The 23,065-nt window shown below is 35.1% G+C and overlaps 1 protein-coding gene across 1 annotated transcript in view; it reads right to left on the bottom strand.

Moving 5' to 3' along the window:
• Positions 1 to 23,065, bottom strand: part of MYOF (myoferlin) — a 70,436-nt gene that overhangs the window by 30,425 nt on the left and 16,946 nt on the right. Inside the window, exons 4-22 of the mRNA XM_031044649.2 lie at positions 21,642 to 21,750; positions 19,782 to 19,866; positions 17,058 to 17,218; positions 16,421 to 16,549; positions 14,916 to 14,978; positions 14,765 to 14,815; positions 13,162 to 13,192; positions 12,596 to 12,711; positions 11,232 to 11,358; positions 9,890 to 9,993; positions 8,840 to 8,908; positions 8,679 to 8,722; positions 8,228 to 8,310; positions 6,037 to 6,075; positions 3,407 to 3,531; positions 2,820 to 2,939; positions 2,274 to 2,451; positions 1,760 to 1,884; positions 1,135 to 1,241 (exon numbers count right to left, since the gene is read on the bottom strand). Coding sequence (XP_030900509.2) covers positions 1,135 to 1,241; positions 1,760 to 1,884; positions 2,274 to 2,451; positions 2,820 to 2,939; positions 3,407 to 3,531; positions 6,037 to 6,075; positions 8,228 to 8,310; positions 8,679 to 8,722; positions 8,840 to 8,908; positions 9,890 to 9,993; positions 11,232 to 11,358; positions 12,596 to 12,711; positions 13,162 to 13,192; positions 14,765 to 14,815; positions 14,916 to 14,978; positions 16,421 to 16,549; positions 17,058 to 17,218; positions 19,782 to 19,866; positions 21,642 to 21,750 — 1,866 coding nt within the window. The remainder of the gene's footprint in view (positions 1 to 1,134; positions 1,242 to 1,759; positions 1,885 to 2,273; positions 2,452 to 2,819; positions 2,940 to 3,406; positions 3,532 to 6,036; positions 6,076 to 8,227; positions 8,311 to 8,678; positions 8,723 to 8,839; positions 8,909 to 9,889; positions 9,994 to 11,231; positions 11,359 to 12,595; positions 12,712 to 13,161; positions 13,193 to 14,764; positions 14,816 to 14,915; positions 14,979 to 16,420; positions 16,550 to 17,057; positions 17,219 to 19,781; positions 19,867 to 21,641; positions 21,751 to 23,065) is intronic.

Raw genomic sequence — 23,065 nt, 5'->3', positions numbered from 1 at the left:
TATGAACAACAGAAAGCTCATTTTGTTGACATACCTAGGTGCTATTGCTCAGTAATTGTTCAGTAATAATATATTTTACAAAATTACAAACTGAATAACTGCAAATGTATGTCAGGAGGATGAGTTGACATAATTGATATAAACCCTGAAGTTCCTACACTCACTAGACGGCTCCATGTGACTATAGTTTGCCCTTCACCTCTTGCTTTCCTGAAGTATGTCTGTTCTTTCCACTTTCTTCCAGATCACAGCAGGTATTCGATCAAATTACTAGTTTATATTTTGACATAATCTTTCTATCATATAATTCTTTGCTAGTATACACTGATCTCCATTGTTAGCTTTTCCCTTTGTTCACATTCATATTAGCTCTACAGCTTGATAATTTTTTTCTCTCATTTCATGTTCTCTGTTATTTCCTCTAACCAATACTGTTTTCTCATTTTCCTTTTCCTGTGTGGTTTCACTACCCACCTGTTTAATGTTTTTCAAGGGTCTCTCCCCAGCTTGATGCTTCCTTCTATTAATGTCTCTTTCTCACATGATCCCTTCCTCTCTATTTAGAATTTATTTTCCTTTAGAAGCCTAAGTGCTGACTCCTATCACCTTCTCTGAACATTCCCGCATGTCAAGATATGTTGATTAAAGGCTTATTCCAAAATATAATCTTAATGGCCCTTAAGCTCTAAATAGCTTAGATTTTTTTTTCCTGGGCTTATCAGTAAACTAAAAATTTTCTTCCCTCTTCAATTTCAGAAATAACATTGAAACATGGGCAAACAAAAAATCCATAAGGAATTCTAAAGAAGGCAAGATGGTAGAAAAGCAGCAGAAATTCACAATTTGACATTTTCAGAACAGTCCTGCCTTAGATTTTTTTCAAGACATGCTGCATTATTACTGTCAGTGACTAAGACAAGGGAGAATTGCAAAACTAGACAGGAGACTTCTTTGGCAATATCCATGATGTTTTATTACTTTCAGAGACTTCTGGAATTCCAGCGCTCACACTAGTTCAGAAGGGTAATCAGTTTTATTGTCCTTAGGATTTGTTTTCTGACTTAGCAAAGGCAATAGAAAACATTCTGAGCAGGCCTAGAATGATAACGTAAGAGATAAAAAAGGTACTTTTACCTTATATCTTCTGTAAGTTCATCAATTAGCTTCAACCACATCTCAGCTAACAGGTTTTCAGAAATTTTAGCCTGCATTCCTGATTTTAAGGTGGCTAAGTTGGATTGCTGAGGAATTTAAAAGAAAAGGATTTGCATTGAAAAGCTTCGATTGTGATATATATGGTCAATACCAGTTTCAAGACTTTAACTTACTTATTTGGATTTATAAAGGCCAAACAAAAACAGACTTGGATGCTCAAACTTGATTCATATTTAACAGCACTATTCTCATGTTCTTTTTCAATGTTTTAACAATACACGATATTGCACCTAGCTTCCAAAGCAAATAATAGTTCTTCAAACTTAACATGCCCCTAACCAATACCAAGTACTCTTCCTCCCTGTGGGAATTCCCTGCAGATGCAAACAGGAGTGTGTTGGGCCTCGCCTGAATACAGATCTATGAATAGCAGTGCCATTTGTTACACTGAGCTATGTTTGATTTCTGAATAGCAAAAAAGGAGGGAAAAGTTTTCAGAAAACTTTCATAATTTTGTGGAAAAGTCACTTTTTTATTACACCTCTAAGTGAAAAAAGTAAATATGAAAAGCGTATCAGCAAAAGAAAGATCTTAAACATCTTACCAGTCTTTCAGCCATGTTTAGGATTACATTCACGGGGTCTAATCTATGACTTATATCCTCCCAAAAGGAAGTCAGTGTAACAACTGGCTTTGTGTTTGCCCATGGCAAGTAGTAATAATAATTACCTGGTGTGAAACATTCATATGTTAGAGTTAGAATTCATGTCAGGAACACATACTGTACACTGCACAAGTTGCTGTATTTATTTCATTTATGTACTACAAATTATAAAGAACAAACAAGCTACTCCAAGCCCATCAAAGAATTTTTCAGCCAGTGCAGTGTCTGTTAGATGGCTTTTTTCTTCTAGGCTGCCCAACACCTGGATTAAAAACAGGTTTTTATTTTATTCTAAATTAGCATATTCAAAGGGCATTTTTCCTATTTAATCCTTAGTTTTTAGATACCTTTTTTACTTGCCAATTTTCCTGTGCACATCTAGTACACAGACAAAAGATTTCACTGAATTCTGTGGAAATATCTTTAACAACCCCCATTTCAGTAGCATCCCTACCATCAAAAACAGCTCGACTGTACTGAGTTGTTGATGCCAAAGGTTTACAGGTGGTATCAAACTTGTTGCCATAGTTGCCAATGCTAACTTCAAACTGGATAGGCTCACCAGTGTCTTGCAGCATGGTAGCAGAATGAAACACAGCAGCCAAGCAGAACTTTCGTCTGCGCTGGTATTTCTACAAGAAGAAACTTTTTAGCTGTATTTCAATATTTGTTAAATAGGATCCACAACTACAGCAAACAACAGCAATTTCTAAATGGAAATAAAAATGTTATTACTTTTACTACTGTGGTAGTAGAATAGGTAGTAATGTGGAAGAAACCAAAATAGATTTATATATAATAAATTACTGTATTTGAGATTATAAAAATGTTTCAAATTAATATTTCATGCTACAAGGGTATGACATTTTTGTAGCCGCACCTCTCTCAATTCTGAGATTCAACTCAATTGTTTCAATTGTAGTAACTCAGATCATTCTCCAAAAATAACCAGCCAAGGCACATCTCTATTACCAACATTGACAATAAAATAAGGATTTACCTCAACAACCAGTAAGTCATCATTAGGAATAATCTCTAACTTTTTGTTGTTAAGAGGTTTGCTTTCAAGTATTGTAGATAGTTCAACCAGAATTCTCCCTCTGTAAGCAACTCCTTCTCCCTGCAACATAATTACACATTGAATGCAAATTTTACATATTTCTCCTAAATTAGCATACTTTTCTTTAGTTATACATTATTCTGGCTTCACTTAAGGGTTCTCAAAACTTCTTCAGAGGCATGGATGTACATGTTTGAATAAAACAGAGGAGTTGGCTTTAATGAATGGTAGAAAAGAAAAAATCTATATTTACAAAACCAAGGAAATAAGAAATACAAATGCATGCAGAGATACAGGTAGTGAAAACCATCAAAACCACTGCTGCTCCTTCAAAAACACCTTTAAAACAAAACGTGATAATATTTTCCATTCATATCCTACTTCCTTCTTAATAATAAATATAAAATATTATTTAAAATAAAAAGACCAAAAAGAGTGCAATGTGAAACAAAACCCTCCAAACATTAATTTGTTAAAACCATTTGGGTTTAATCCTTTAATTAAAAACAATGAGTAAAGAAACTGACCTTTCCAAAGTTTAATTCATCATACGGGTCTGGGAATCCAGTGTATTCTCTTGGACTTCCGTAAAAGTTTAGGTAACAAGGCCCAAATGTTGGTAAAAAGCCAACTTCAGTTTCTCCAGTGTTTGCTAACAGAAAACATAACCAATATATCTTTGTTAACCATCATTCAGAGCCAGAAAAACAATTAACATTACAGCAGGACAATTGTTAGATATCAGTTAGTTATTAGTAAAGTAAGAACACTTTATTCTCTGGGTATATTATATAAATTTAAAGTAATTACAGCCATGACTGTACTTGTTCCTAACTTCCTTGTTCACAGTAAAACACTTAACACATACTACTTCATGCAGTAAAACCCCACAGAATAAACAGAACTTCTGAACCACTGCAAATATCAGGTTTTCATTTAAGTGAAAGAGTAATACACTGTATGTTAACATAAAACAGATTTTCTAAAAACAAATGAAACTGAGTAAAACATTTGCAATCATTTAAATACATAGGCCATTGTTCTAGCTAAATAGCTACAAAAAAGATGTGCACCATAGTGGGAAAAGCCCTACTGTTTACCACAGTTAATCCCAGTGTTTTAATTTTTAGTGTAATTTTTTTGTGGTTGTATTTCAGGGTAAAACACAAACTACTGCAAACTCTAATCATAACTGCCACAGTGCATTGTTTCTCACACACTCCCTTTTCAGTAAGCTAATATTCATACAAGACAAAGTCTTCAAACTGAGTTAATTCTTAGTTAATTCCAGTTACAATAAACTCTAATTTATATATATATTTTATATATATATAAAACCCTAATTTATATATATATATTATTTTTATTCCGTGACTAAAAATTTAAAATTTCCCAATGTCTTAATCTAGCTAAAAAACATTAATAAGGATTTAGATATTTTTGTCAGTTTTAATAGCTAAGCTAGGAAACTGCACACCAAAGCTATTCTTTATTTTTCAATATTTAAGATATCTAAGAACTTGAAAATTTGCTGTCATAATCTTGTATTTTTCAACAGTGTTCTGTTTTTTAGCAAAAATATATAGAGAGGTAAGCCACAGTTATATTACTGCTGTTATCTTTTGGGTTTGCATTCATGCCTTGCAAATTTATTAGATGAATGAGATTCTAAAAAGTTCATTTTAGAGCCAATTAAGATTTATACTTAAGGGATTTAATTGTTCTTTCAGTAATAACCAAACACATGCCAACATTACTGATTGGCAAATTTGATGAGTAGTGCAAAGAAAATTACAACACAGTAAACAACATACATGCAGGAAAATACTGTGTAGTTTCAGGCAAACAGGATTCTATATTCTTTTCCTTCTTATATCTTAGCTTTTGTATTCGAACAAATGATCCTGGTATAAAAAAAGAGATGAGAATCGGGTTCTAAGGCTTGCAACAGATACCACTTAAGTGATTTGTGGCACAAAGAATGATGCATTTATCATAGGAAAGGATGGCCAAGATAAGGAAATGAAAATGAAGGGTTATGCCTTGCATGACTTGGCCACTGTGACCACTGAGTGACACAAATTGATAATATAAGTTATGTGATGTGTTGATAGACTTCCCTGTCAACAGGAAGTCATATAAAATCTGCAAAATATAAAGATTTGCAGTTCTCTATTTTGCATTTGGATACTTTCACATCCTTACATCTGAATCAGATACAGAGAAAAATTTGAATGGAAAATCATTCAGATTCTTGATGGAATACTGTCCAATTTTCAAAAAAGTCTAACACTGAATTGCTCACATTGGAACACAACATGACTAGATTTAAGGTAGAGATGTGTGTTGAATTAATATATTCACAACTTACTGCTGCTAATAAATTAAACAATATAAATTTTAAAACAAAACAAAAAAGCCCAAGCTAAAAAAGCCCTTCTAAACCTGGAATAAAAAGAATATCTTTTGTAGGTTTTCTTTGCATTTAAAATTAAATTGTTAACATTTAGGAGATGATCGTATTTCAGAAAGTAATTCTGAAAAATTATTTCAGCATTTGACTTAATATTACTTTATTAATATAGTATTTATGCAGATGAGTGTTTTTTTACCTTTCAACTGCACTCCAATTGTGTTTATTTCTCACTAGGTAAATATTTACCACAATGTCTTTCAAAATTGGATGTCAACTTAGACAGGTATGTAAAAAGCTGTCTCTCCAGGTTTTAACAGAATCAGATTTAATTTTTTAGACTTCATTTATATAGCTAGCTAAGCACAAGCAAAACAGCATTAATTATTTTAAGTAGTTATTTACTTCTGCAGGGCTCTGAAGCTGCAAATATGGTTGCAGTCTCATAGCTAAATTAAAAATTGCAAGCCGTTGTTAGACCAAGCACTTTATAATTGAAGCAACTGCATGCTCAACTCTAAACACAGCTTGAAGCACCAGCCAAACGGAAATATTTTCAAACCAGTTCCAGTGCCAAAACTGTTTTATACAGATAGTGATGTTTGATACTTTTTAATTGTAGTGGTGAAGTCTTTTACACAAGTAATTATAAAAAATGCTTTTTAACACGATGCATTTTCTTAGATAAAACTTCTCAGTTTGGGCAATGGAAAAGTAAAAACAGTAGCAGGCAAAGATATAAACCTTCATATGATGAAGCCCCTGTTCCCGAAGATGAAAATTCTATATTATGAAAAGAAAAGAAGTTACATAACAAGTGACAATAGCATCTTAAAAACAAGTACAATACAAAAGCAATCTGCTTTTAAAATAAAGTAGAAGGCTCAAGAAAAAAATAAAGTTCATGTGGGCTACAATCTTGCTTCCAGATTAAAACATGAAGATATCACTTCCTGTACAAATTCCAAAAGAAAAAAAGCAAACATGTAGCTGACAAAATACATTGTTTTAATGCTTCTGTTCCAGCTCTCCCTAGTTCTCCTCCCCACAAAATTAAACTCTATTTTAAAAATTATTTTAAAATCTTAAGAACATTTAAGAAAACCACATTTCAAGGCCCATTAGAATATCTTCATCTACTGAAGACCACAGATTATTTCAATTTCCCAATCCTTTAGAAGCTAGAACAGGCTTCGGGCATGGCACTGACCTCAAGAGGAGATAATTTGTGACTTTACATGGAAATGACTATTTCAATGTCAGTACCCCCATACGGAGAGAATCCAAGTAAGATTTTCTCAGTTACTAAGTGTCTGGGTTTGAAGTATAAATCAGCTGTGACTCAGCAGCAGTTCAAGTTACACACTTAATGTGGGTAGCAGTGATCTGCCTAGAATTTCCCCTAGCCCAACCCTTCTGCCTTTGATTTCCCATTGCCGTTTTTTGTAACCTTTTCTTTTGCCTCTGGATGTGTGGAGGGTATATGGAAGGAATATTTGCACAAAATCTTACTTCAACTGCAGTACTTCTAAGAGGACTGGGTTATACACTTGAAGTTATGTGACTGAAAATACAGTTCCACCCGATAAGTTGACTACTTGTCTCAAGTCACTACAGGATCGGAGCCACAACTTCTGATACAGCTATCAACTTAGGGACAAACTGGTCTGTTTCACACAAGTACATATCATATAGATTTAATAAACACAACAGGAAAAAAAGTAATTTATATTTTTACTGTGGCAATGGTGTAAATGGTTTTGAGCCAGTGTCCTTCAACTTTGTGTAGACAGATAAATAAACATTAAGTATGTTTAGCCATGGACTTTACAATTCTATATGGACAACTGATATGCCGTACTATGTTAATTAAAAACAATTTCTGCAAATTAATACAGAGTTCTTGTCATGGAGCTGGCTTAATTGTATGAATAAAAAGAAGAATAGTTCATAGATATAAATCACAAAGAAATAATCATATTATATTAGACCATAAATGCAACAGGGTTTTTTTTCCCCCCATATTTCCCAAAGCCTTCACAAAATAAATGCTTTTTATAATATCATAAGGAAGAGTTTTATCACAAAGGTATTGTCCAATGGGGACAACATTTTAGGAATATACCTGCTTAACTAAATTTTGCAGACAATGAAGTTTTTAGTTTTTATGAAATTACAAAATGGTCATCTATACTGACTGAAATGCACAAATTCACTGTCTGTGATCGCAGAATTACAATGAAAACCTTAATTTATTGAAGCCAATAAAATAAGGGTTACTATGTAATAATTTGGAGTACTCATGCAATGAGATGCAGTGCCCATTTCTAGTAAGGTACTGATGAGAGCAGAGATGATCCAAGTTCCCGAACATCTGAACGCAGCCTAGCAGTATATAGGAAATGAGCAGGTGGTTCTAGAGTGTTCCTGTAGGCTAACTACTCAGGAACATTCTCCAGCTTCTAAGATATCTTTCCAGAGAAAGAACAGACATGCTTAGAGAGTGGCAAAAGAAGTATTGTCTACTAGTGCCCAATGAACTTATGAAATAGTGACTCTGGATTGGTTTTAAATTAAATGTCCTATTAAGTATTTTGATAAATTTGTCTATCTTACTCATAATAGGCTGTGACATCATATAGTTTTCTGACTTTGGGAAAGAACTCACAGATTTAATTAATTCCTTAACTTTATATATATAACAAAACACTGAATATTGAATTAGTTACTGTTGTTTTCAAGATGATGGAAAATTTCAATACTTTGAAAAGTTCAACAGTGTATTTTCTAGGAGCATTGTTTTGAAAATTCCAGAAACAAATAATCTTGTTGCCACAGAACTGAGAAACTATAGGAAAATATACTTTCTTACAGCACTGAACTTTGCTATTCCTCCCAACACAAGAGAAGATAATGTTATGTACTGTTCAATTACCTTCAATTTCTCCTCCAGAAGAAGCAATTTTTGAGAGACTCAAATATGTTGTTCCTACTACATCATTTTTTGTAAGACGATCCCTAAAAAGAAAAAAGGAAAGATTTTATTTAAATATAATGCTGTTCATCCTACATAGAAGCAAGATACCAGTATACACTTTTTATGTCACCTGGAATGTTTTAGTATTATAAATACAGATGTGATTGCTTAGTTACAAATGTGGGCTGTATCATGACGTCACCTGACCCTTACATCACTGCACAAAATTAACAATATTCTAATGTTACACTAACTAGGTCTCTTGTGAAGAAACCATGAAGGAAAACACTTAAACTCTTGCTTAAATACTGTCATAGACTGAAAAACAGCTGACATCTGTAGAACCAGACTTTTCTTCACTTAATACAGTTTACCTTGTTTATGGCTTTTATTAAAATTCATGACTCACCAGTCAACAATTGCAAGTTTTATTTTCTCACACACAGAGGGAAACTGAAAAGAAAACAATTGAAATAAAATAACCCATTACTCATTTCACCTCTGTAACGTTAATTCTCTGAGTTCCAAAGAGATAGTTGCTTCCTACAGAAACAAGAAAAAAACCCTGACCTTTATTTGGAGATAAATAATTTGATTCCACTCTGGATTAGCATTTTTCTCAATTATATTTGTGCAAACCTGCAAAAAATAATATCAAATATATAGCACACCAAAGATAAAACAGATTAAAAAAAGCATATACTAGCTATGATTTAAGATTCTGTTTGGTAAGATGAGGGGTAGTAATTATGAATGGCTTATGCTGCAAAAAGCCATTAGTTTTCAGTTGGAAAATGCTGCTAAACCAGTCTGTATATGCAACATTAATCACTATTGGAAGGAAAAGAAAATTCTGGAACAGCATTTAAACCCGAGACTGGAGTTACCCTACTTGTTACTTCCATTGGCTTGAATTATTAAATTGAATTATTAAAGCTTGTTATTCCCACTAGCTACAATTCAATGTGTTTTCACACTACTACTGACCTCTTGTATCACAGCAGAGAAATGAGATGAAGGAATTATTTGGTCTATATTGTGCCCTATGCAGATTTTAGAGTACAATTAGAGTATATTATTTGCTAGTCATGTCTACTGAAGGTCCTCTACATTACTGGGCATGCCAACCTAACTATATAACTTAATAAAGGCTGACATATATTTAATTAAAAAAAAAAAAACAAAAAAACAAAACCAAACCCCCCCCCCAAAAAAAAAAAGAAGAAAGATTGGCTAGCAATGACTGTAGGTTGTGCAATTGTGCTTCTGCTCTAATTTGGTATTGTAAAGAGCACACTGGTAATAAAATGTACAAATGCAGTTAACCTGACCAGAAATACTTGTATCAACAGTATTAAAAGCAATCAGGAATATCTGTTAGGTAAGCAATCTGGCCTGCATCTGTTCGCAGCATTTAGTCATACATCCCTTTTATTAGTCATCAGCTTTACACCCATTCTACTATAGTGTCTTGCAGTTTGTCCTTATTTGACAAAGTAAATCTTAGGGCTAATGCTGTTATTTCCATATTTTCAGTATACTTAAAAATTTATACCAGCATATGAAGTCTGTTCTCAGGACTGTGATTAGAAGACAAAGATTCAGATATTTACTAATTACCTTTTTCCCAGCAAAAGAAACTTCTACAAATGGATCTACCAGGTTTTTCTTGTCTGCTTCTCCTCCAAATATTTCCTTGACAGTCTGTGAAAAAGCATCATCCACTGGAAAGGTATAAAAGAAAAAAATTAAAATGTATGCTTTTTAATTATTATTTTATTTATTTATACATCCTAAAAAATAAATTGTCCATAGCAATCCCACCAAAATCGACCAGATTACAAATCTAGGTAAAATCTAATCTGATAAATAGAATTCCAGACAGTGTTGCTGGTAAAAATGGAGAATTTCATCTTAGAAGCAATTTCAAGAATATAAATATTTGAAACATCATAAGGAGTCCTTATGTGCTCTTAAATTTAGAGTCATAACTGTATTTGAACAACATTATGCATGTACCAGTAGATACTGTCATTTGTTGTCACAGATATAGGTAATTATGCTAAGAAGGGATAAAAAGCCACCTAAATTCTATCAGAAAACACATGGCATATAACGAAAGAGCCTTTGTTTCAGCAATACAGGGCTGACATAAGTAAAATCATACTAAACAAATTAATGTCAAGTTGTTTACAAGCTCCTCTGCCCTTTAAGGCTGTTTATTTAAGCTTATGGTGCTCAATTTATAGTTCACAAACTGCATTTAGCTTTCTGGTATACAACTAGCTCCTAGTTACTTACTTCCTGTGGCCACTCAGGAGCAGGTTGCTGGCAATACAGAACTAGCTTGGCCATCACACCACTGCCTGACTGATTTCAGCAGCCCTGTCCCCTTCCCCCATTGCAAAACAGCTGCAGCTATGAGCACCCATGAAGAGTTAATGGATTGCTGGGAAAAGGAAGATGCAGGGGATCAGCAGTCGGCTTATCTACTAGTACCTAAACAGCCTTGGAAGAGGGCTGCAGGGAACTAGCTGCCTGATAACCTCTTGAAAGTAGGCAGGGATTGGGATGTTGACACATGCACTGTATCCTTGAGCTAGACATGCACAGAACATCCAGTTCATCTGCAGATCAACTGTACCTGAATATTAGTTACTTGCAGCTACTTGCATGCAACTTCTGTGATTGGAGAAGGGATAATGAAGATGATCCTTTCCCACTACCAGAAGCTGTATGGCCCACTCAGCAACTGATGAACGTGACTAATCTAATGGGTATCACATTACATTATCCACTACAAGAATTAAGTAGACTTACTGAGCATTACCAAAGGACTTGAAATTGGCTACATAAAACACTCAAGGTGTTTTATGTTCAAGGAGTTTTTCTGAACAGCTAGCACAACTATTTCTAATGGTAATCAAACGCATCAATGGACCAGTAGTAAGAAGCTAGGTACTTTGTGGAATGTCCTCAGCTCTGTAGATTTTGAGGACGAAAGTGACCCATCGAAGTGCAATTCCAGCAGGTAATAACAGGTTGCTCTCCACATCATCACCTTCATTATCTCTTTCCCTTTTTTCAACCTGTTGGGAGATACAGTGGTACATAGTATATGGTATATAATAGAGTAATGTATAAAATTAAGGTGATTAGTTAAACTGATGCCCACAATACTCTTCAGAAAAAAAGACTGTTGTCTGTTTTATTATAAGAAGGAGATTTTATCAAATTATCAAGCCATAAAAATTAATTTTACCTAAACACTTTTACTTACATTTTTATCTCTAAAGTACTCAATTGCAGGAGCCAATTGTAATCACACTTCAAATCATCATCATCAGATAATGATGACTTTGGCATTTGTACAATACCAACTTCATGTAATTTCCATACTCATCTTAAGATGAATATTGTGGCAAGGCATTGTACTGCAATTAGAAAATGCATACAACTCTGACATAATTTACCAGAACTTACTGCTTCCTCCTTTTAAAATGAATAGGAAATACAAGATTTATCCTTGTGATTTCAAGTATCATGAAGATAGCAGAAAGGAAGAGTTAATATAAAACAAGATCTTCCATGGTTGGAACTGGATGATCTTAAGGTCATTTCCAACCCTAACTATTCTATGATTCTATGATTCTGGGGACCATATTGTACTTAACTAAGGAGGAGCAGTACCCAAAAATCTTAGGCAGGAAGAAAAGCTTAATTTAAACTACAGACAATGGTCAAGTAAGAAAAGCATCACACAGAAAAGAGAGTCTGTTTTTACCTTGACAGAACTGCAGAGAGTTAAGGACTGGATTGTTAAAACTACCTACTGCTTTCACATGCATCAAGTTACTTGTGCTTTATTTGTAATTATTGTTGGGTCTGATTTTCACCTGGCAAATATTAGAAGCTTTCTGGTACTCAGGTTTCTCTCTGGGCTTGTCTACATTGCATAGTAGTGGAGGGATTCCCGATTTAGTCCTGGAACTGGTATCAATTTGTCGCTCAGCCTGATTAGCTATGCTAAGGAAAATTACATATTAGCTTGCATGCAATCCCAGGCTAACACATCTCTGCTTCTTCCAGGATGTATAGATCAACACAACCAGAGCTGGTCCAGAGTTAGCTTAAATGGACAGGATAACAAGATAAGCTTCGAGTTGGCCACTTAGTATTGGATGCCATTGAAACAATTTGTAAATCTTGTCTTGCTTTTAAATACTGCTCACAGAGTCAATTATACATATTGAAAAAGTGTCAGGGGGACATGAATAAATATCTGTAGGGTGGGGAGGGGGAGAAAAACATTTAAATGAAACTTACTGGTGGCTCATCTCCAGTTCCCAGGACAAACATGCTGACTTTCACATAGCCTTTACCTCCTGAATTTGTATCTTCAGGATCACTCAGCAAAAGCCATTTTCTCATGACTGCATGGCCTAAAATAAAACAAACACTGCTACAAAACGGAAATAATAGAAATCAGCTGTTCCAAAAGCATGCTTTATCCTGAAACTAATTATTGACATTTTTTTTTCTGTCCTGTACATGTCTCCATAATGCCATTCAAAACAAGAAATCTGATGGTGTTCAAATGTTGAACTAATGCATACTACTTCAAGGACAGAATTATAAAATACTTTTGCATTATTTTTCACAGCTTAGGTCTTTGATACGAAAACTAATATCTAAATTCTGGGTGCCTGTACTTCATCTTGAAACCACTGAAAGGAATTATGTATTGTTTGATGTTTTTTAAAAATAATACTTAATGCAGCTATCACAAATAACTTTCCATTAACTTTCTTCATTTACACTAGAAATTTAATGAAATATTTCAACTTCAAGTTTCAAGCTAGGAAATAAACTCTGAAGTAACTGTTACTTACCAGGCTCATCATAAACATAGCCAATGTCAATCTGAAATAAAGATCAAAGGCATTACCTCTGAAGAAATACTAAATTAGAAAAATGCTGGACAACACCTCTCAAGTTTTTCATGAGTACTACTATATTGTTCTTGTCACAAACAAAAGAAAGTTTACATAACATATTCTTTGAAGGAGAAAGAGAAAATGCCTTACATTGAAAAATGAGGGATTCTGAATGGATACAGATGCCAAGAAAATGCAAGAAAAGTTGTATTAGAACTAACAGCTGTAGTTACTTTTGTCTCTCCTCAGACCCCCAGCTTTTTCATTTATCAGAGACAGAAGATGGGGCTAGCTTACTGCTTCCTGAATTCCTTATGTTCCTCCATTATTTTATGTTCAGACAGGCTTTTCAGAATGCTTTTGTTTCTATTTCCTGCTCAACATCTCATCATTCAGTTTCAGAAATCAAGCTTGTTTTTTTAATGAATAATTTCCTCTTTCTTTGATTAAGATTATGGCATTTCCCCCCCCCTACTGTGTCAAATTTGGACAAGATTGCACATATGCCATGACTGTATTCATTGCATCAGGTTTCAGACACGTTCAGGAAGGTAAGTGTGCTTGCCCATGGCAATTGGTGCTAGTACTCCTTGCAGGTAAAGTCTGAAAGGGTGAGAATTACCCTGAGGGTTTTCTCCTGGAATGTGTGCCTGCAGGAACAGAAAGTAGGTAAATGACATGCCATCACCTGCATAGTGAATGATCAGTCCTCCACAGAACAATATACCCCTGTCTGAATCACCAGAAATTACATAGATAATCAGCAGCGAGAAGCAAAAGCAACCAGGTTTGTTGCAGAAACTGCTTCATTTAGAAAAGAGCACTCTTCCATACTTCCATATTTTTGTGAAAAATTGGTCTAGAGAGACCTACTGAATTTAAGCAGTACAAAATAAGCAAACAGAAAATGCAGCCAGCACTGATGCTAGGAATGTAGAGGATCCCAGTAGCCATTAAAATTATCAGGTGAATTCTTTATCTGTACTGCTTTATGAATACTTTCAATAGGCAAGATGTCTACATCCCAGTATTGACCATAACAAATAAAAATTAAAGACAATCTCACTGATATCATCAGAAGCACAGAAATTACTTAAACTAAGTGACTTTTCTGCCATCTCGTTTACTTGACAAACTTATGATCAAAGGAACACCTTTCCACATCACTCAAGAGGGTATATCTTTACGCTACCTTACATATCACTATTACCCCTATTATCTACCTAATAAAATTGTCTGCTCAAACCCTACCTCATACCAGATAATTACCTTACCTTTTAAGGAAAAAAAAATACTTTTTGGTAAATATTTTTCTTTCTTGGATGAAAGTTAGAGAACTTGGTATATAAACCATATAATATTCTTTAACTATTAAAATAAGAAAGCAGTTTACTAGTGCTTCAAGCAAATGATTTCTAGCACTAAAAGCAAGACATCATCAGGTAATTTTCTAGCCTTTAAGGTAGCATAAATTTAAACATTTAAAACAAGTACTTGAAAAAAATTTCTCTCATTTTATTTAACTTAAGTCACAATATGGAAGTAGTTTCATACCCACCTTAAATTCTCCCATTAGACAGTCTGCTCGTAGAGAGTAAGAATCATACACCTAAAAAAATAGACAAGCATGAAACAGAAATGTTTCTAAACATCACAGATTTCACTATATGCATTCAGCAGCCTTTTGAACATGCACCATTTTTTCTTACCCGAATGCTAACAGTTTCATCAAGCAACTCTAAAGGAGTCATGTGGACATTGTAGAAAAATATCTGTTAAGGTAAAAACAAACAAAAAACCTGTCTCAAAATGACAAACAAACAATTCTTTGAATAGAAAATGCAAAACCATTATGTTAAAAGGCTTGTGAGGCATGCCTGCTACAGTACTTTTACCCTGCCTCCTTGCTGGACACATTCTATGATAATTTAGCACAGAATAAAAAACTAAATTCAGTAAATAAACTCAGTACAACATAGACAAAAGACAGTCACAACTTCCATTTGAACGAATGCAGTAGGCATAGCTGTGCTGCAAACTGCCCTTGCTGCTTGCTCTGCATTTCACATTTTCCTCAGGGGAACAAGTTTGGGAAAGTAGTTTATTTTCCAGGACATAAATCCTTGTCTAGCTATCTCTGTTACAGCTGTCTAAAAAGGTCTTGTTTAGAGCTTGTTGTGATGGATTCTAATAATTTACATCTTTGAAATTCAAGGCCACAGGAAAAAAATCTGATAGTTCAATAGCCTGAAGTTAAATATACTATTTAGTGTGTTTATTAATAGTATTTTCCTCACTAAGTTTGGTCTTTGAGACCAGCTATACTCCAACCAGTACTTCAGCCAACAAAAGGGAAGAGTACATAACCATGGTCCCTCCTATTCCATGTTTTGCATAATCAGGATACCAAGACTGCCCAGGAAGTGATTCAATGTAAGGTGCAAATGGTTTTCTCCCTTTGCTTTTTCTACCACCACTTCATAAATCTTGGCTGCTATCTACAGCTTAGTTCGAGTCTCAAATTTTATATCTTCCTTGGTTTTCCCTGTATATATTAAATATGCTTGCCATTCAGTTTCAAAATCTTCTGAATTTTCCACACAGTGAGTTATCCCTCAACATTCCCTCTTTTAAGCTTAAGCTTTGCAACATTAATCTTCCAGACCTGAGATCATTCTTATGTCCCTTGTATAGCTTTGAATTCTAATCTGTCTTTCAGTGTGTTTGATGTACAGATCCCCATCTGGGCAAAGAAATCTAGTTGTACTTCTACAAATCACGGGTAGCAAGACCATGACCTTTCCAGATTCTGCTCGGCAGTCTTATTGTGGCAAAGAATTGTACTGAAAGCTCATCTGACCAGAGAGGTCTACAATGATTCATATATTTTTTAATTTGTTTTTATAACCTGCACACAACCATGCAAAGTCATTATTATGTCACGTGGCCAATCTCATCAAAGAACATATTGTATATGTCTCAGCTGAAGTCCGGCTTCCTTCTAGATAGCTTTGTCTGCTAAGACTGCCAGTGACAGAGGTATGTTTTGAGTGATGGGAATACATAAAGGAAGGGACTAGGAACTGCAAAATGTGCATAAGCACATTAAATATTACCAAATTCTTATTCACTGATCACAACAAAGGCTATAATAACTATTTTTCTACATTTAATAGCATCAACATTTTGGCTACAGTGTCTTTATGCTGCTCACTTCATCAAAATATGGGTTGTTTCCTCTTTTGATTCTTGTTCGATGTGTTTGACCGCAAATATGAACTTTGACTACTGGTTTTATGTTATTTCCAGGTAACTGACGACCTTCAATGACTCTAACACGAATCTGTGAAAAAAATATAAAAGTCAAATAGTTGTATTAATCCACTCCTTATATTATCCATCATCAACAATTTCTTAGTTTACCAAAAAAGTTAGCCAGCACCTGAAGTAACTGGCAGATATGGACTTGGCTGACTTTTTAAACTTAATTATGACAGCAAGTATAATTTTACTTGAATTTTACAAGACAATTTGGTATTAATTGTTTCATAATGTTTTTCAACTTGCTTTTACTATTTATTTTTAAAGCTGCTATTGTAGTTTGATATCTATACAACTATACGATAAATTAGGTTAATCTAGATTTCAGCCAGAACTGTACAAAATTGGACATCTCTGTAACAGGTAAATTTGAAGGATACTTTTCAAATACAGGCTTTCAAATTAAGAGACTTACTGTCTCTGTGCATTGGGTTTGCATAATCTGACATTAATTATGCTCAGGCTACGAGAAAGGAGCAATGCCATGTCAGGAAGTAAAGCAAAAATGCAACATTTAATAAATCTACTACCTGGAAATCTTGTGGTTTGTTAGAAAGGATTCTCCGTGTTTTCTTTCCTTTGGTGATACGTTTAGCTAGCTGGGCTTCCTTTGTGCCACTTGGAACTGCTGGTGTGATACTACTAACTGGACCATCCAAGCCATCCTCATAACCTCCATCCTCTTCTCCATCTTATGCAGTAAAAAAAACAGTGCAATTAATAAACAGTACAGATGGATGTTAAAGTTACAGGAGTAAGAATCTGATACCCAAGAGCTCCACTAAACCTGCATTATTATCTCATTTGAATATTTTTTTCTGCTAACCACATGCTTCCAACTCCTTTTGAAAGCTGGTCATTTTAGCCTGCTTAAGAGCAAAAGTATATTCTAAGCGAACTAACCATAAAACTGTTGCACTTCAGGATGCAGAGTATCTGATAAAATTCCCATGCACTTTTCTGAAGAAGCCAACTGAAGTTTTGACAAAGTACACTTCAGCTGTAAATGTCACCGAGCTAGTTCACAACACACCAGAAGCGATTAATTTTGTTTCAGTTGAAGCTGTTTCCCAGCTAGACTAGGCTATAGCATACCATTGTTTTTCACTTCAGAATCTTGAGAACATGAAGACATTCACAGTTTGCTATTCAGAATAAAACTCTGAATCCTCCTCCATTGCATTTAAACACGAATAATATGTTAAATATAACATATTTAATATGTTTAACTTCACAATATTAATTAATTAAATAAATAATATAATTGATAATATTAATTGTAGTTACAGGACAAGGCATAATGGGTTAAAACTTAAACAGGGGAAGTTTAGATTGGATAGAAGGAAAAAATTCTTTACTGTAAGGGTGGTGAAGCACTGGAATGGGTTGCCCAGAAAGTTGTGAATGCTCCATCCCTGGTGGTGTTCAAGGCCAGGTTGGACAGAGCCTTGGGTGACATGGTTTAGTGTGAGGTGTCCCTTCCCATGGCAGGGGGTTGGAACTAGATGATCTTAAGGTCCTTTCCAACCCTAAGTATTCTATGATGCTATGATTCTAATTAATTTAATATATTTAACTTAATAATAAGTTAAAGTTTCTTAGTAAGCCTTTTTGACAGTTCTGAAATCACCTCTGTGGAAGACTGTTATACAACTACATGACACTACAATACTGGATCATACAGTGAGATTCCAGTATTGCAAAACAGGATCCATAAGTATCTAGACCACAAAAGTGTGACCCTCCCTAGTGTTTCCAGCTATTTTTCTTAACTGAAGGATGGTGACTATGGTAAAATCTACAGGAAGAACAAGCTGTGTCTCTGAGGGTTAGCATAAACAAAATTTGCTTGCTTTATGAATTAGTTTGACAACACAGGGTGATGATCACTTTACATAATGAAGTCCTCAGTGATCCTTGTAAGAGACATATGAAACCACAGAGATAAACATACCACGTATTTTATGATCCCAAAGACCCCACCTCTTTCACGTCTCTCAAAATCCATCTGATGTGATGGATCTGGGCAACTGATTGATGACACACCCTGACTTAGCACTTAATTTCAAATTTCTGAAACCAAGCTGTAGCAGTCCCAGCTGGGGAGGTGATTAAGTTTCATGGGAAATAGGTATTGACAATAAGTAACTAAGGTGTGTTTGATAATTTGCAACGAAATAATTTTCATGCAGTTGCTGGATACTAGCTGAAACCCTGCCATCTTTGTCTTTACCTGTATTACCTTATAGTAAAAGTACATTTTGTAAAAGCTATAAAAATGATCATATAAGTCAATTTGCACTTTTAGCCTTCAAGTCCACATTTATATAAACTTATTTTGAAGTGTAGTAATTTAACAGAGCTTTTGTGTTTGCATGACCTATCCTTCTACTCCCCAAGAACACGTCTCAGTGAAGTCAGTGCAATCAAAATTTCCCCCCAGAAGACTCCTCATTTCAATTTTTCCCTTCTTATGTTAGTATCTATTAGCCGATAACGGTCAAAGTGATTTATTTATCCTCAAACATATAACATTCATTACATTTACTTCCTTTCGCACAAACACAGCCTGGATATTATGGTAATTATTTGCCTGTCAGCTGCAAAACACCTTCACAGTTCTTTCAAGAGTCTGGAGAAACAGGATTTCAAAAACACTCTTAGCAAAAGCTTGGTTAATATGATATATGGAGATCAAAGTATATTACCTACTGATCACAATATTGCACAGGCTAGTCAAATACCAAGCATGGTATAAGGTACAACAGTTTCTTTTAAAACTTACTTATTCTACAGGGAAAAAAATAAAAGTTTAAAAACGTAAGAAAATCATTTCACAAAGCTCCTTGACATTGAAAGTAACAGAAAAATTCTTCCAAAACCATGCTTTTTTGGTTAGTCCTAGTATTACAGCAGGTAAGTGCTGTTCCTTTCAGCATTCAAAAACCTTTGTTTCCTGAACAAAAGCCATTTTGAAGAGCATTTAAGCAACAACATGCTTTTGTAACCTGATTCTATTGGAGAAAATTATGCTAAGAACTCTTTTATGTCAGGAACTGCCTAGGAAATTTTCTTCCTAGCTGCAGTTCTGAATCATCCTTAATTTCTTTAAAATCACTCTCTGGCAGTCCTGACATGCTTACTTTTGGTTACATTTTTTCCTGATGAACAATGCTGTTGAATCACTTTCTTGCCTTATCTTTAATGTCTCCATGATCTTTTAACCATAACGTTCTAAGAAAAGATTGAAATACCTTCTTGTGTATTGGTCCCTCCTGGATCATTTGGATTTGTTGGTCCAACTGGTGGCTCATATCCTACTACCAAATCAATTGTTGCCTATAAACACACAGGGTTTTTTATGTAACATACAGTAGTCACAACTGACTTAGAGCAGTAAGTTGTTCTAACACTGCACATGATCAATTAGCTATTCATAGTCACAGCACTATTTATAATAACATTTCAGCTATTAGAAAATTAATAAACTGTTATTAAGCTATATATAGATAAACCCAATCAAGATTACACAATTTGCAGTTAACGGAATAGGCTCTAAAATAATATCTAAAAAATGGAATCACTGTGTCTATATGTAGGAAAATATATATAAAAATAAGCATATATAAAATATATAAATAAAAAAATATAAAAATAGAAGTATAAGATGTTCTACAATGTTCATTTATTTAGTTCCACAGTATTCATAGCAGACTAGGTGACATCCTAAATTTGCAGATGGAAAACCAAAGGCAGTGATCTGAGTGATCTGAACCATAACTAAATTTTCCTATCTGGCTCAAGTCTGAATCATAATCAATTTCCTATCTGGCTCATCTAATTGCTTGTTCTTACCTCCATCCTGGAAGAAAAACACTAAGTCATTTTCCATTCTAATTATAAAATTGTCCTTTTTGTGCTTGCCTGTGGTTTTTCATTATTGAGCAAACCATTATTTTCCTAGTTGCCACAGTAACATGAGAAGTCAGCAAAAAAAGCCTGTGACCAAGTAACCATGATATTAAACTACTGCTGCTGAGATACTGAAATTACCCTTAAAGCCTCTTATTGTTGAGTGTACTAGAATGCAATACGAAGTGGCTTAACAGCGAGACTGCACAAACACAGAAAGGACCCAGTTCTAGAAACTACTTAATTAATAACTAAGTTAATAGTCAGTTAAATTTAAACAGGTGTTAAACCAAGTTAAACAAGTTCTTGTGTAACTTTCTGAACTGAGCTGGCGGTGAACATATACACGATTATTTGCTTTCTAGAATCAGTCATATAACATAGCTGGCAATTAAAATACAACAAAAAAGCATACATAGGAACTGCATCTGGTACTTAAGAAAATGCTCTTTTTCAACATCTGGCTGATTTCTATGCATACTCTGTGGCCTAAAATATTTATAACACACATTGGAACAAGTCCAGAGGAAGACCAGAAGGAAGATCAGGGGACTGGAGCACCTCCCATATGAAGACAGGCTGAGAAAGTTGGGGCTGTTCAGCCTGGAGAAGAGAAGGCTGCATGGAGACCTCATAGCAGCCTTCCAGTATCTGAAGGGGGCCTATAGGGATGCTGGGGATGGACTATTCATTAGGGACTGTAGTGACAGGATAAGGGGTAATGGGTTAAAACTTAAACAGGGGAAGTTTAGATTAGATATAAGGAAGAAATTCTTTACTATTAGGGTGGTGAGGCACTGGAATGGGTTGCCCAAAGAAGTTGTGATGCCAAGGCCAGGTTGGACAAAGCCTTGGGTGGTATGGTTTAGTGTGAGGTCTCCCTGCCCATGGCAGGGGGTTGGAACTAGATGATCTTAAGGCCTTTTCCAACCTTAACTATTCTACAATTCTATATACAAATACATAATACTTACATAGAAAACAATTTATCTAACTGAAAGGATATTAAACAAACATAGATGGCATGGACATAATTATATCCTGTTACAAATTTCCTCTGTCTGAAGATTTTGCTACAAAATTCCAAGCATTTAATTTATAAAGTAAATATAACTTGAAAATATTTTTGTTTTACTATTAGCCCTATTGCTGGAGAATTTTGATCAAGAATACAGTAAAATAAGGAAATGTAAGCTACTCACTCCAGTTTCTTGTCCCCTTTCATTTAGCAGAGGTATGAATTTGAAGGGAAAAGATCTGCTTTGGTTACCTACAAGATCCTTAAGTGCTACAGACGCGCTGCCAATTAATCTGAAATGAAGTAAAAAATCATTATTAGAATGCAAGTATACATTGAACAGAAGTTACCTTTTGTCCTTGGCTAGTGTCTGTTAGTCAACCAAGTAACACCAGCCATGACTTGAAAACCCAAGATCATAACAAAAGCTCATTGCAAATGTTAGCTAATGATCGTGTACTGCTAATTTGTATTTTCTCTTTCATCGCACTTCAGTGTGCTAGTGTTCTTTCTGGAAGACACAGCTTTAACTAAAAAGAGGCTAAAACCCTAAATTTCAATAACTTTTATATGTATTTTTGAAAATAGTTTGTATAACTTTCAACAGCCACACCACTTATTTCACCCATGGAATTCTAACTGGTAAACTAACTGATGTAATGGTTTTTTTCCCTATATGCCTGTCCTCAAAAAAAGGCATACAACATCTCTCTAGTGAAAACAATGAAACAGAATAAACTCAACCAATCAAATGTGCTTAGTAGAGGAATCACAAAATTAATCTTGTGGCTCATACTTTACATTTGGGAATATGTTCCTCTCCTTGCCTCTAAATTCTCAGGATGTTTCAATATGGCTCTAGAGAGGCCTGCTGAGGCTGCACATATGCTTGTGAGGTGGGCTGATGAAACTCATGAAGTTTAACCATGACAAGTGCAAGGGCCTACACCTGGGTGCGAGCAATCCCAGGCACAGCTACAGGTTGGGCAAAAAGGAAATTTATGGTAGTCCTGCGGAGAAGGACTTGGGGATGTTAGTCAATGAGAAAATGAACATGAGCCAGCTTCAGTGTGCACTCACAGCCCAGAAAGCCAACCGTATCCTGGGCTACATCACAAGAAGCGTGACCAGCAGGTTGAAGGAGGTGATCCTGCCCCTCTACTCTGCTCTTGTGAGACCTCACTTGGAGTATTGTGTGCAGTTCTGGTGTCCTCAACATAAAAAGGACATGGAACTGTTGGAACAAGTCCAGAGGAGGGCCACGAGGATGATCAGGGGACTGGAGCACCTCCCGTATGAAGACAGGCTGAGAAAGTTGGGGCTGTTCAGCCTGGAGAAGAGAAGGCTGCATGGAGACCTCATAGCAGCCTTCCAGTATCTGAAGGGAGCCTACAGGGATGCTGGGGAGGGACTATTCATTAGGGACTGTAGTGATAGGACAAGGGGTAATGGGTTGAAACTTAAACAGCAGAGGTTTAGACTGGATATAAGGAAGAAATTCTTTACTGTGAGGGTGGTGAGGCACTGGAATGGGTTGCCCAGGGAAGCTGTGAATGCTCCATCCCTGGCAGTGCTCAAGGCCGGGTTGGACAGAGCCTTGGGTGATAT

The sequence above is a fragment of the Melopsittacus undulatus genome, chromosome 4 (genome assembly GCF_012275295.1).
Source record: "Melopsittacus undulatus isolate bMelUnd1 chromosome 4, bMelUnd1.mat.Z, whole genome shotgun sequence".
Classification (NCBI taxonomy): domain Eukaryota; kingdom Metazoa; phylum Chordata; class Aves; order Psittaciformes; family Psittaculidae; genus Melopsittacus; species Melopsittacus undulatus.
This window is presented reverse-complemented; position numbering and strand designations above follow the sequence as displayed.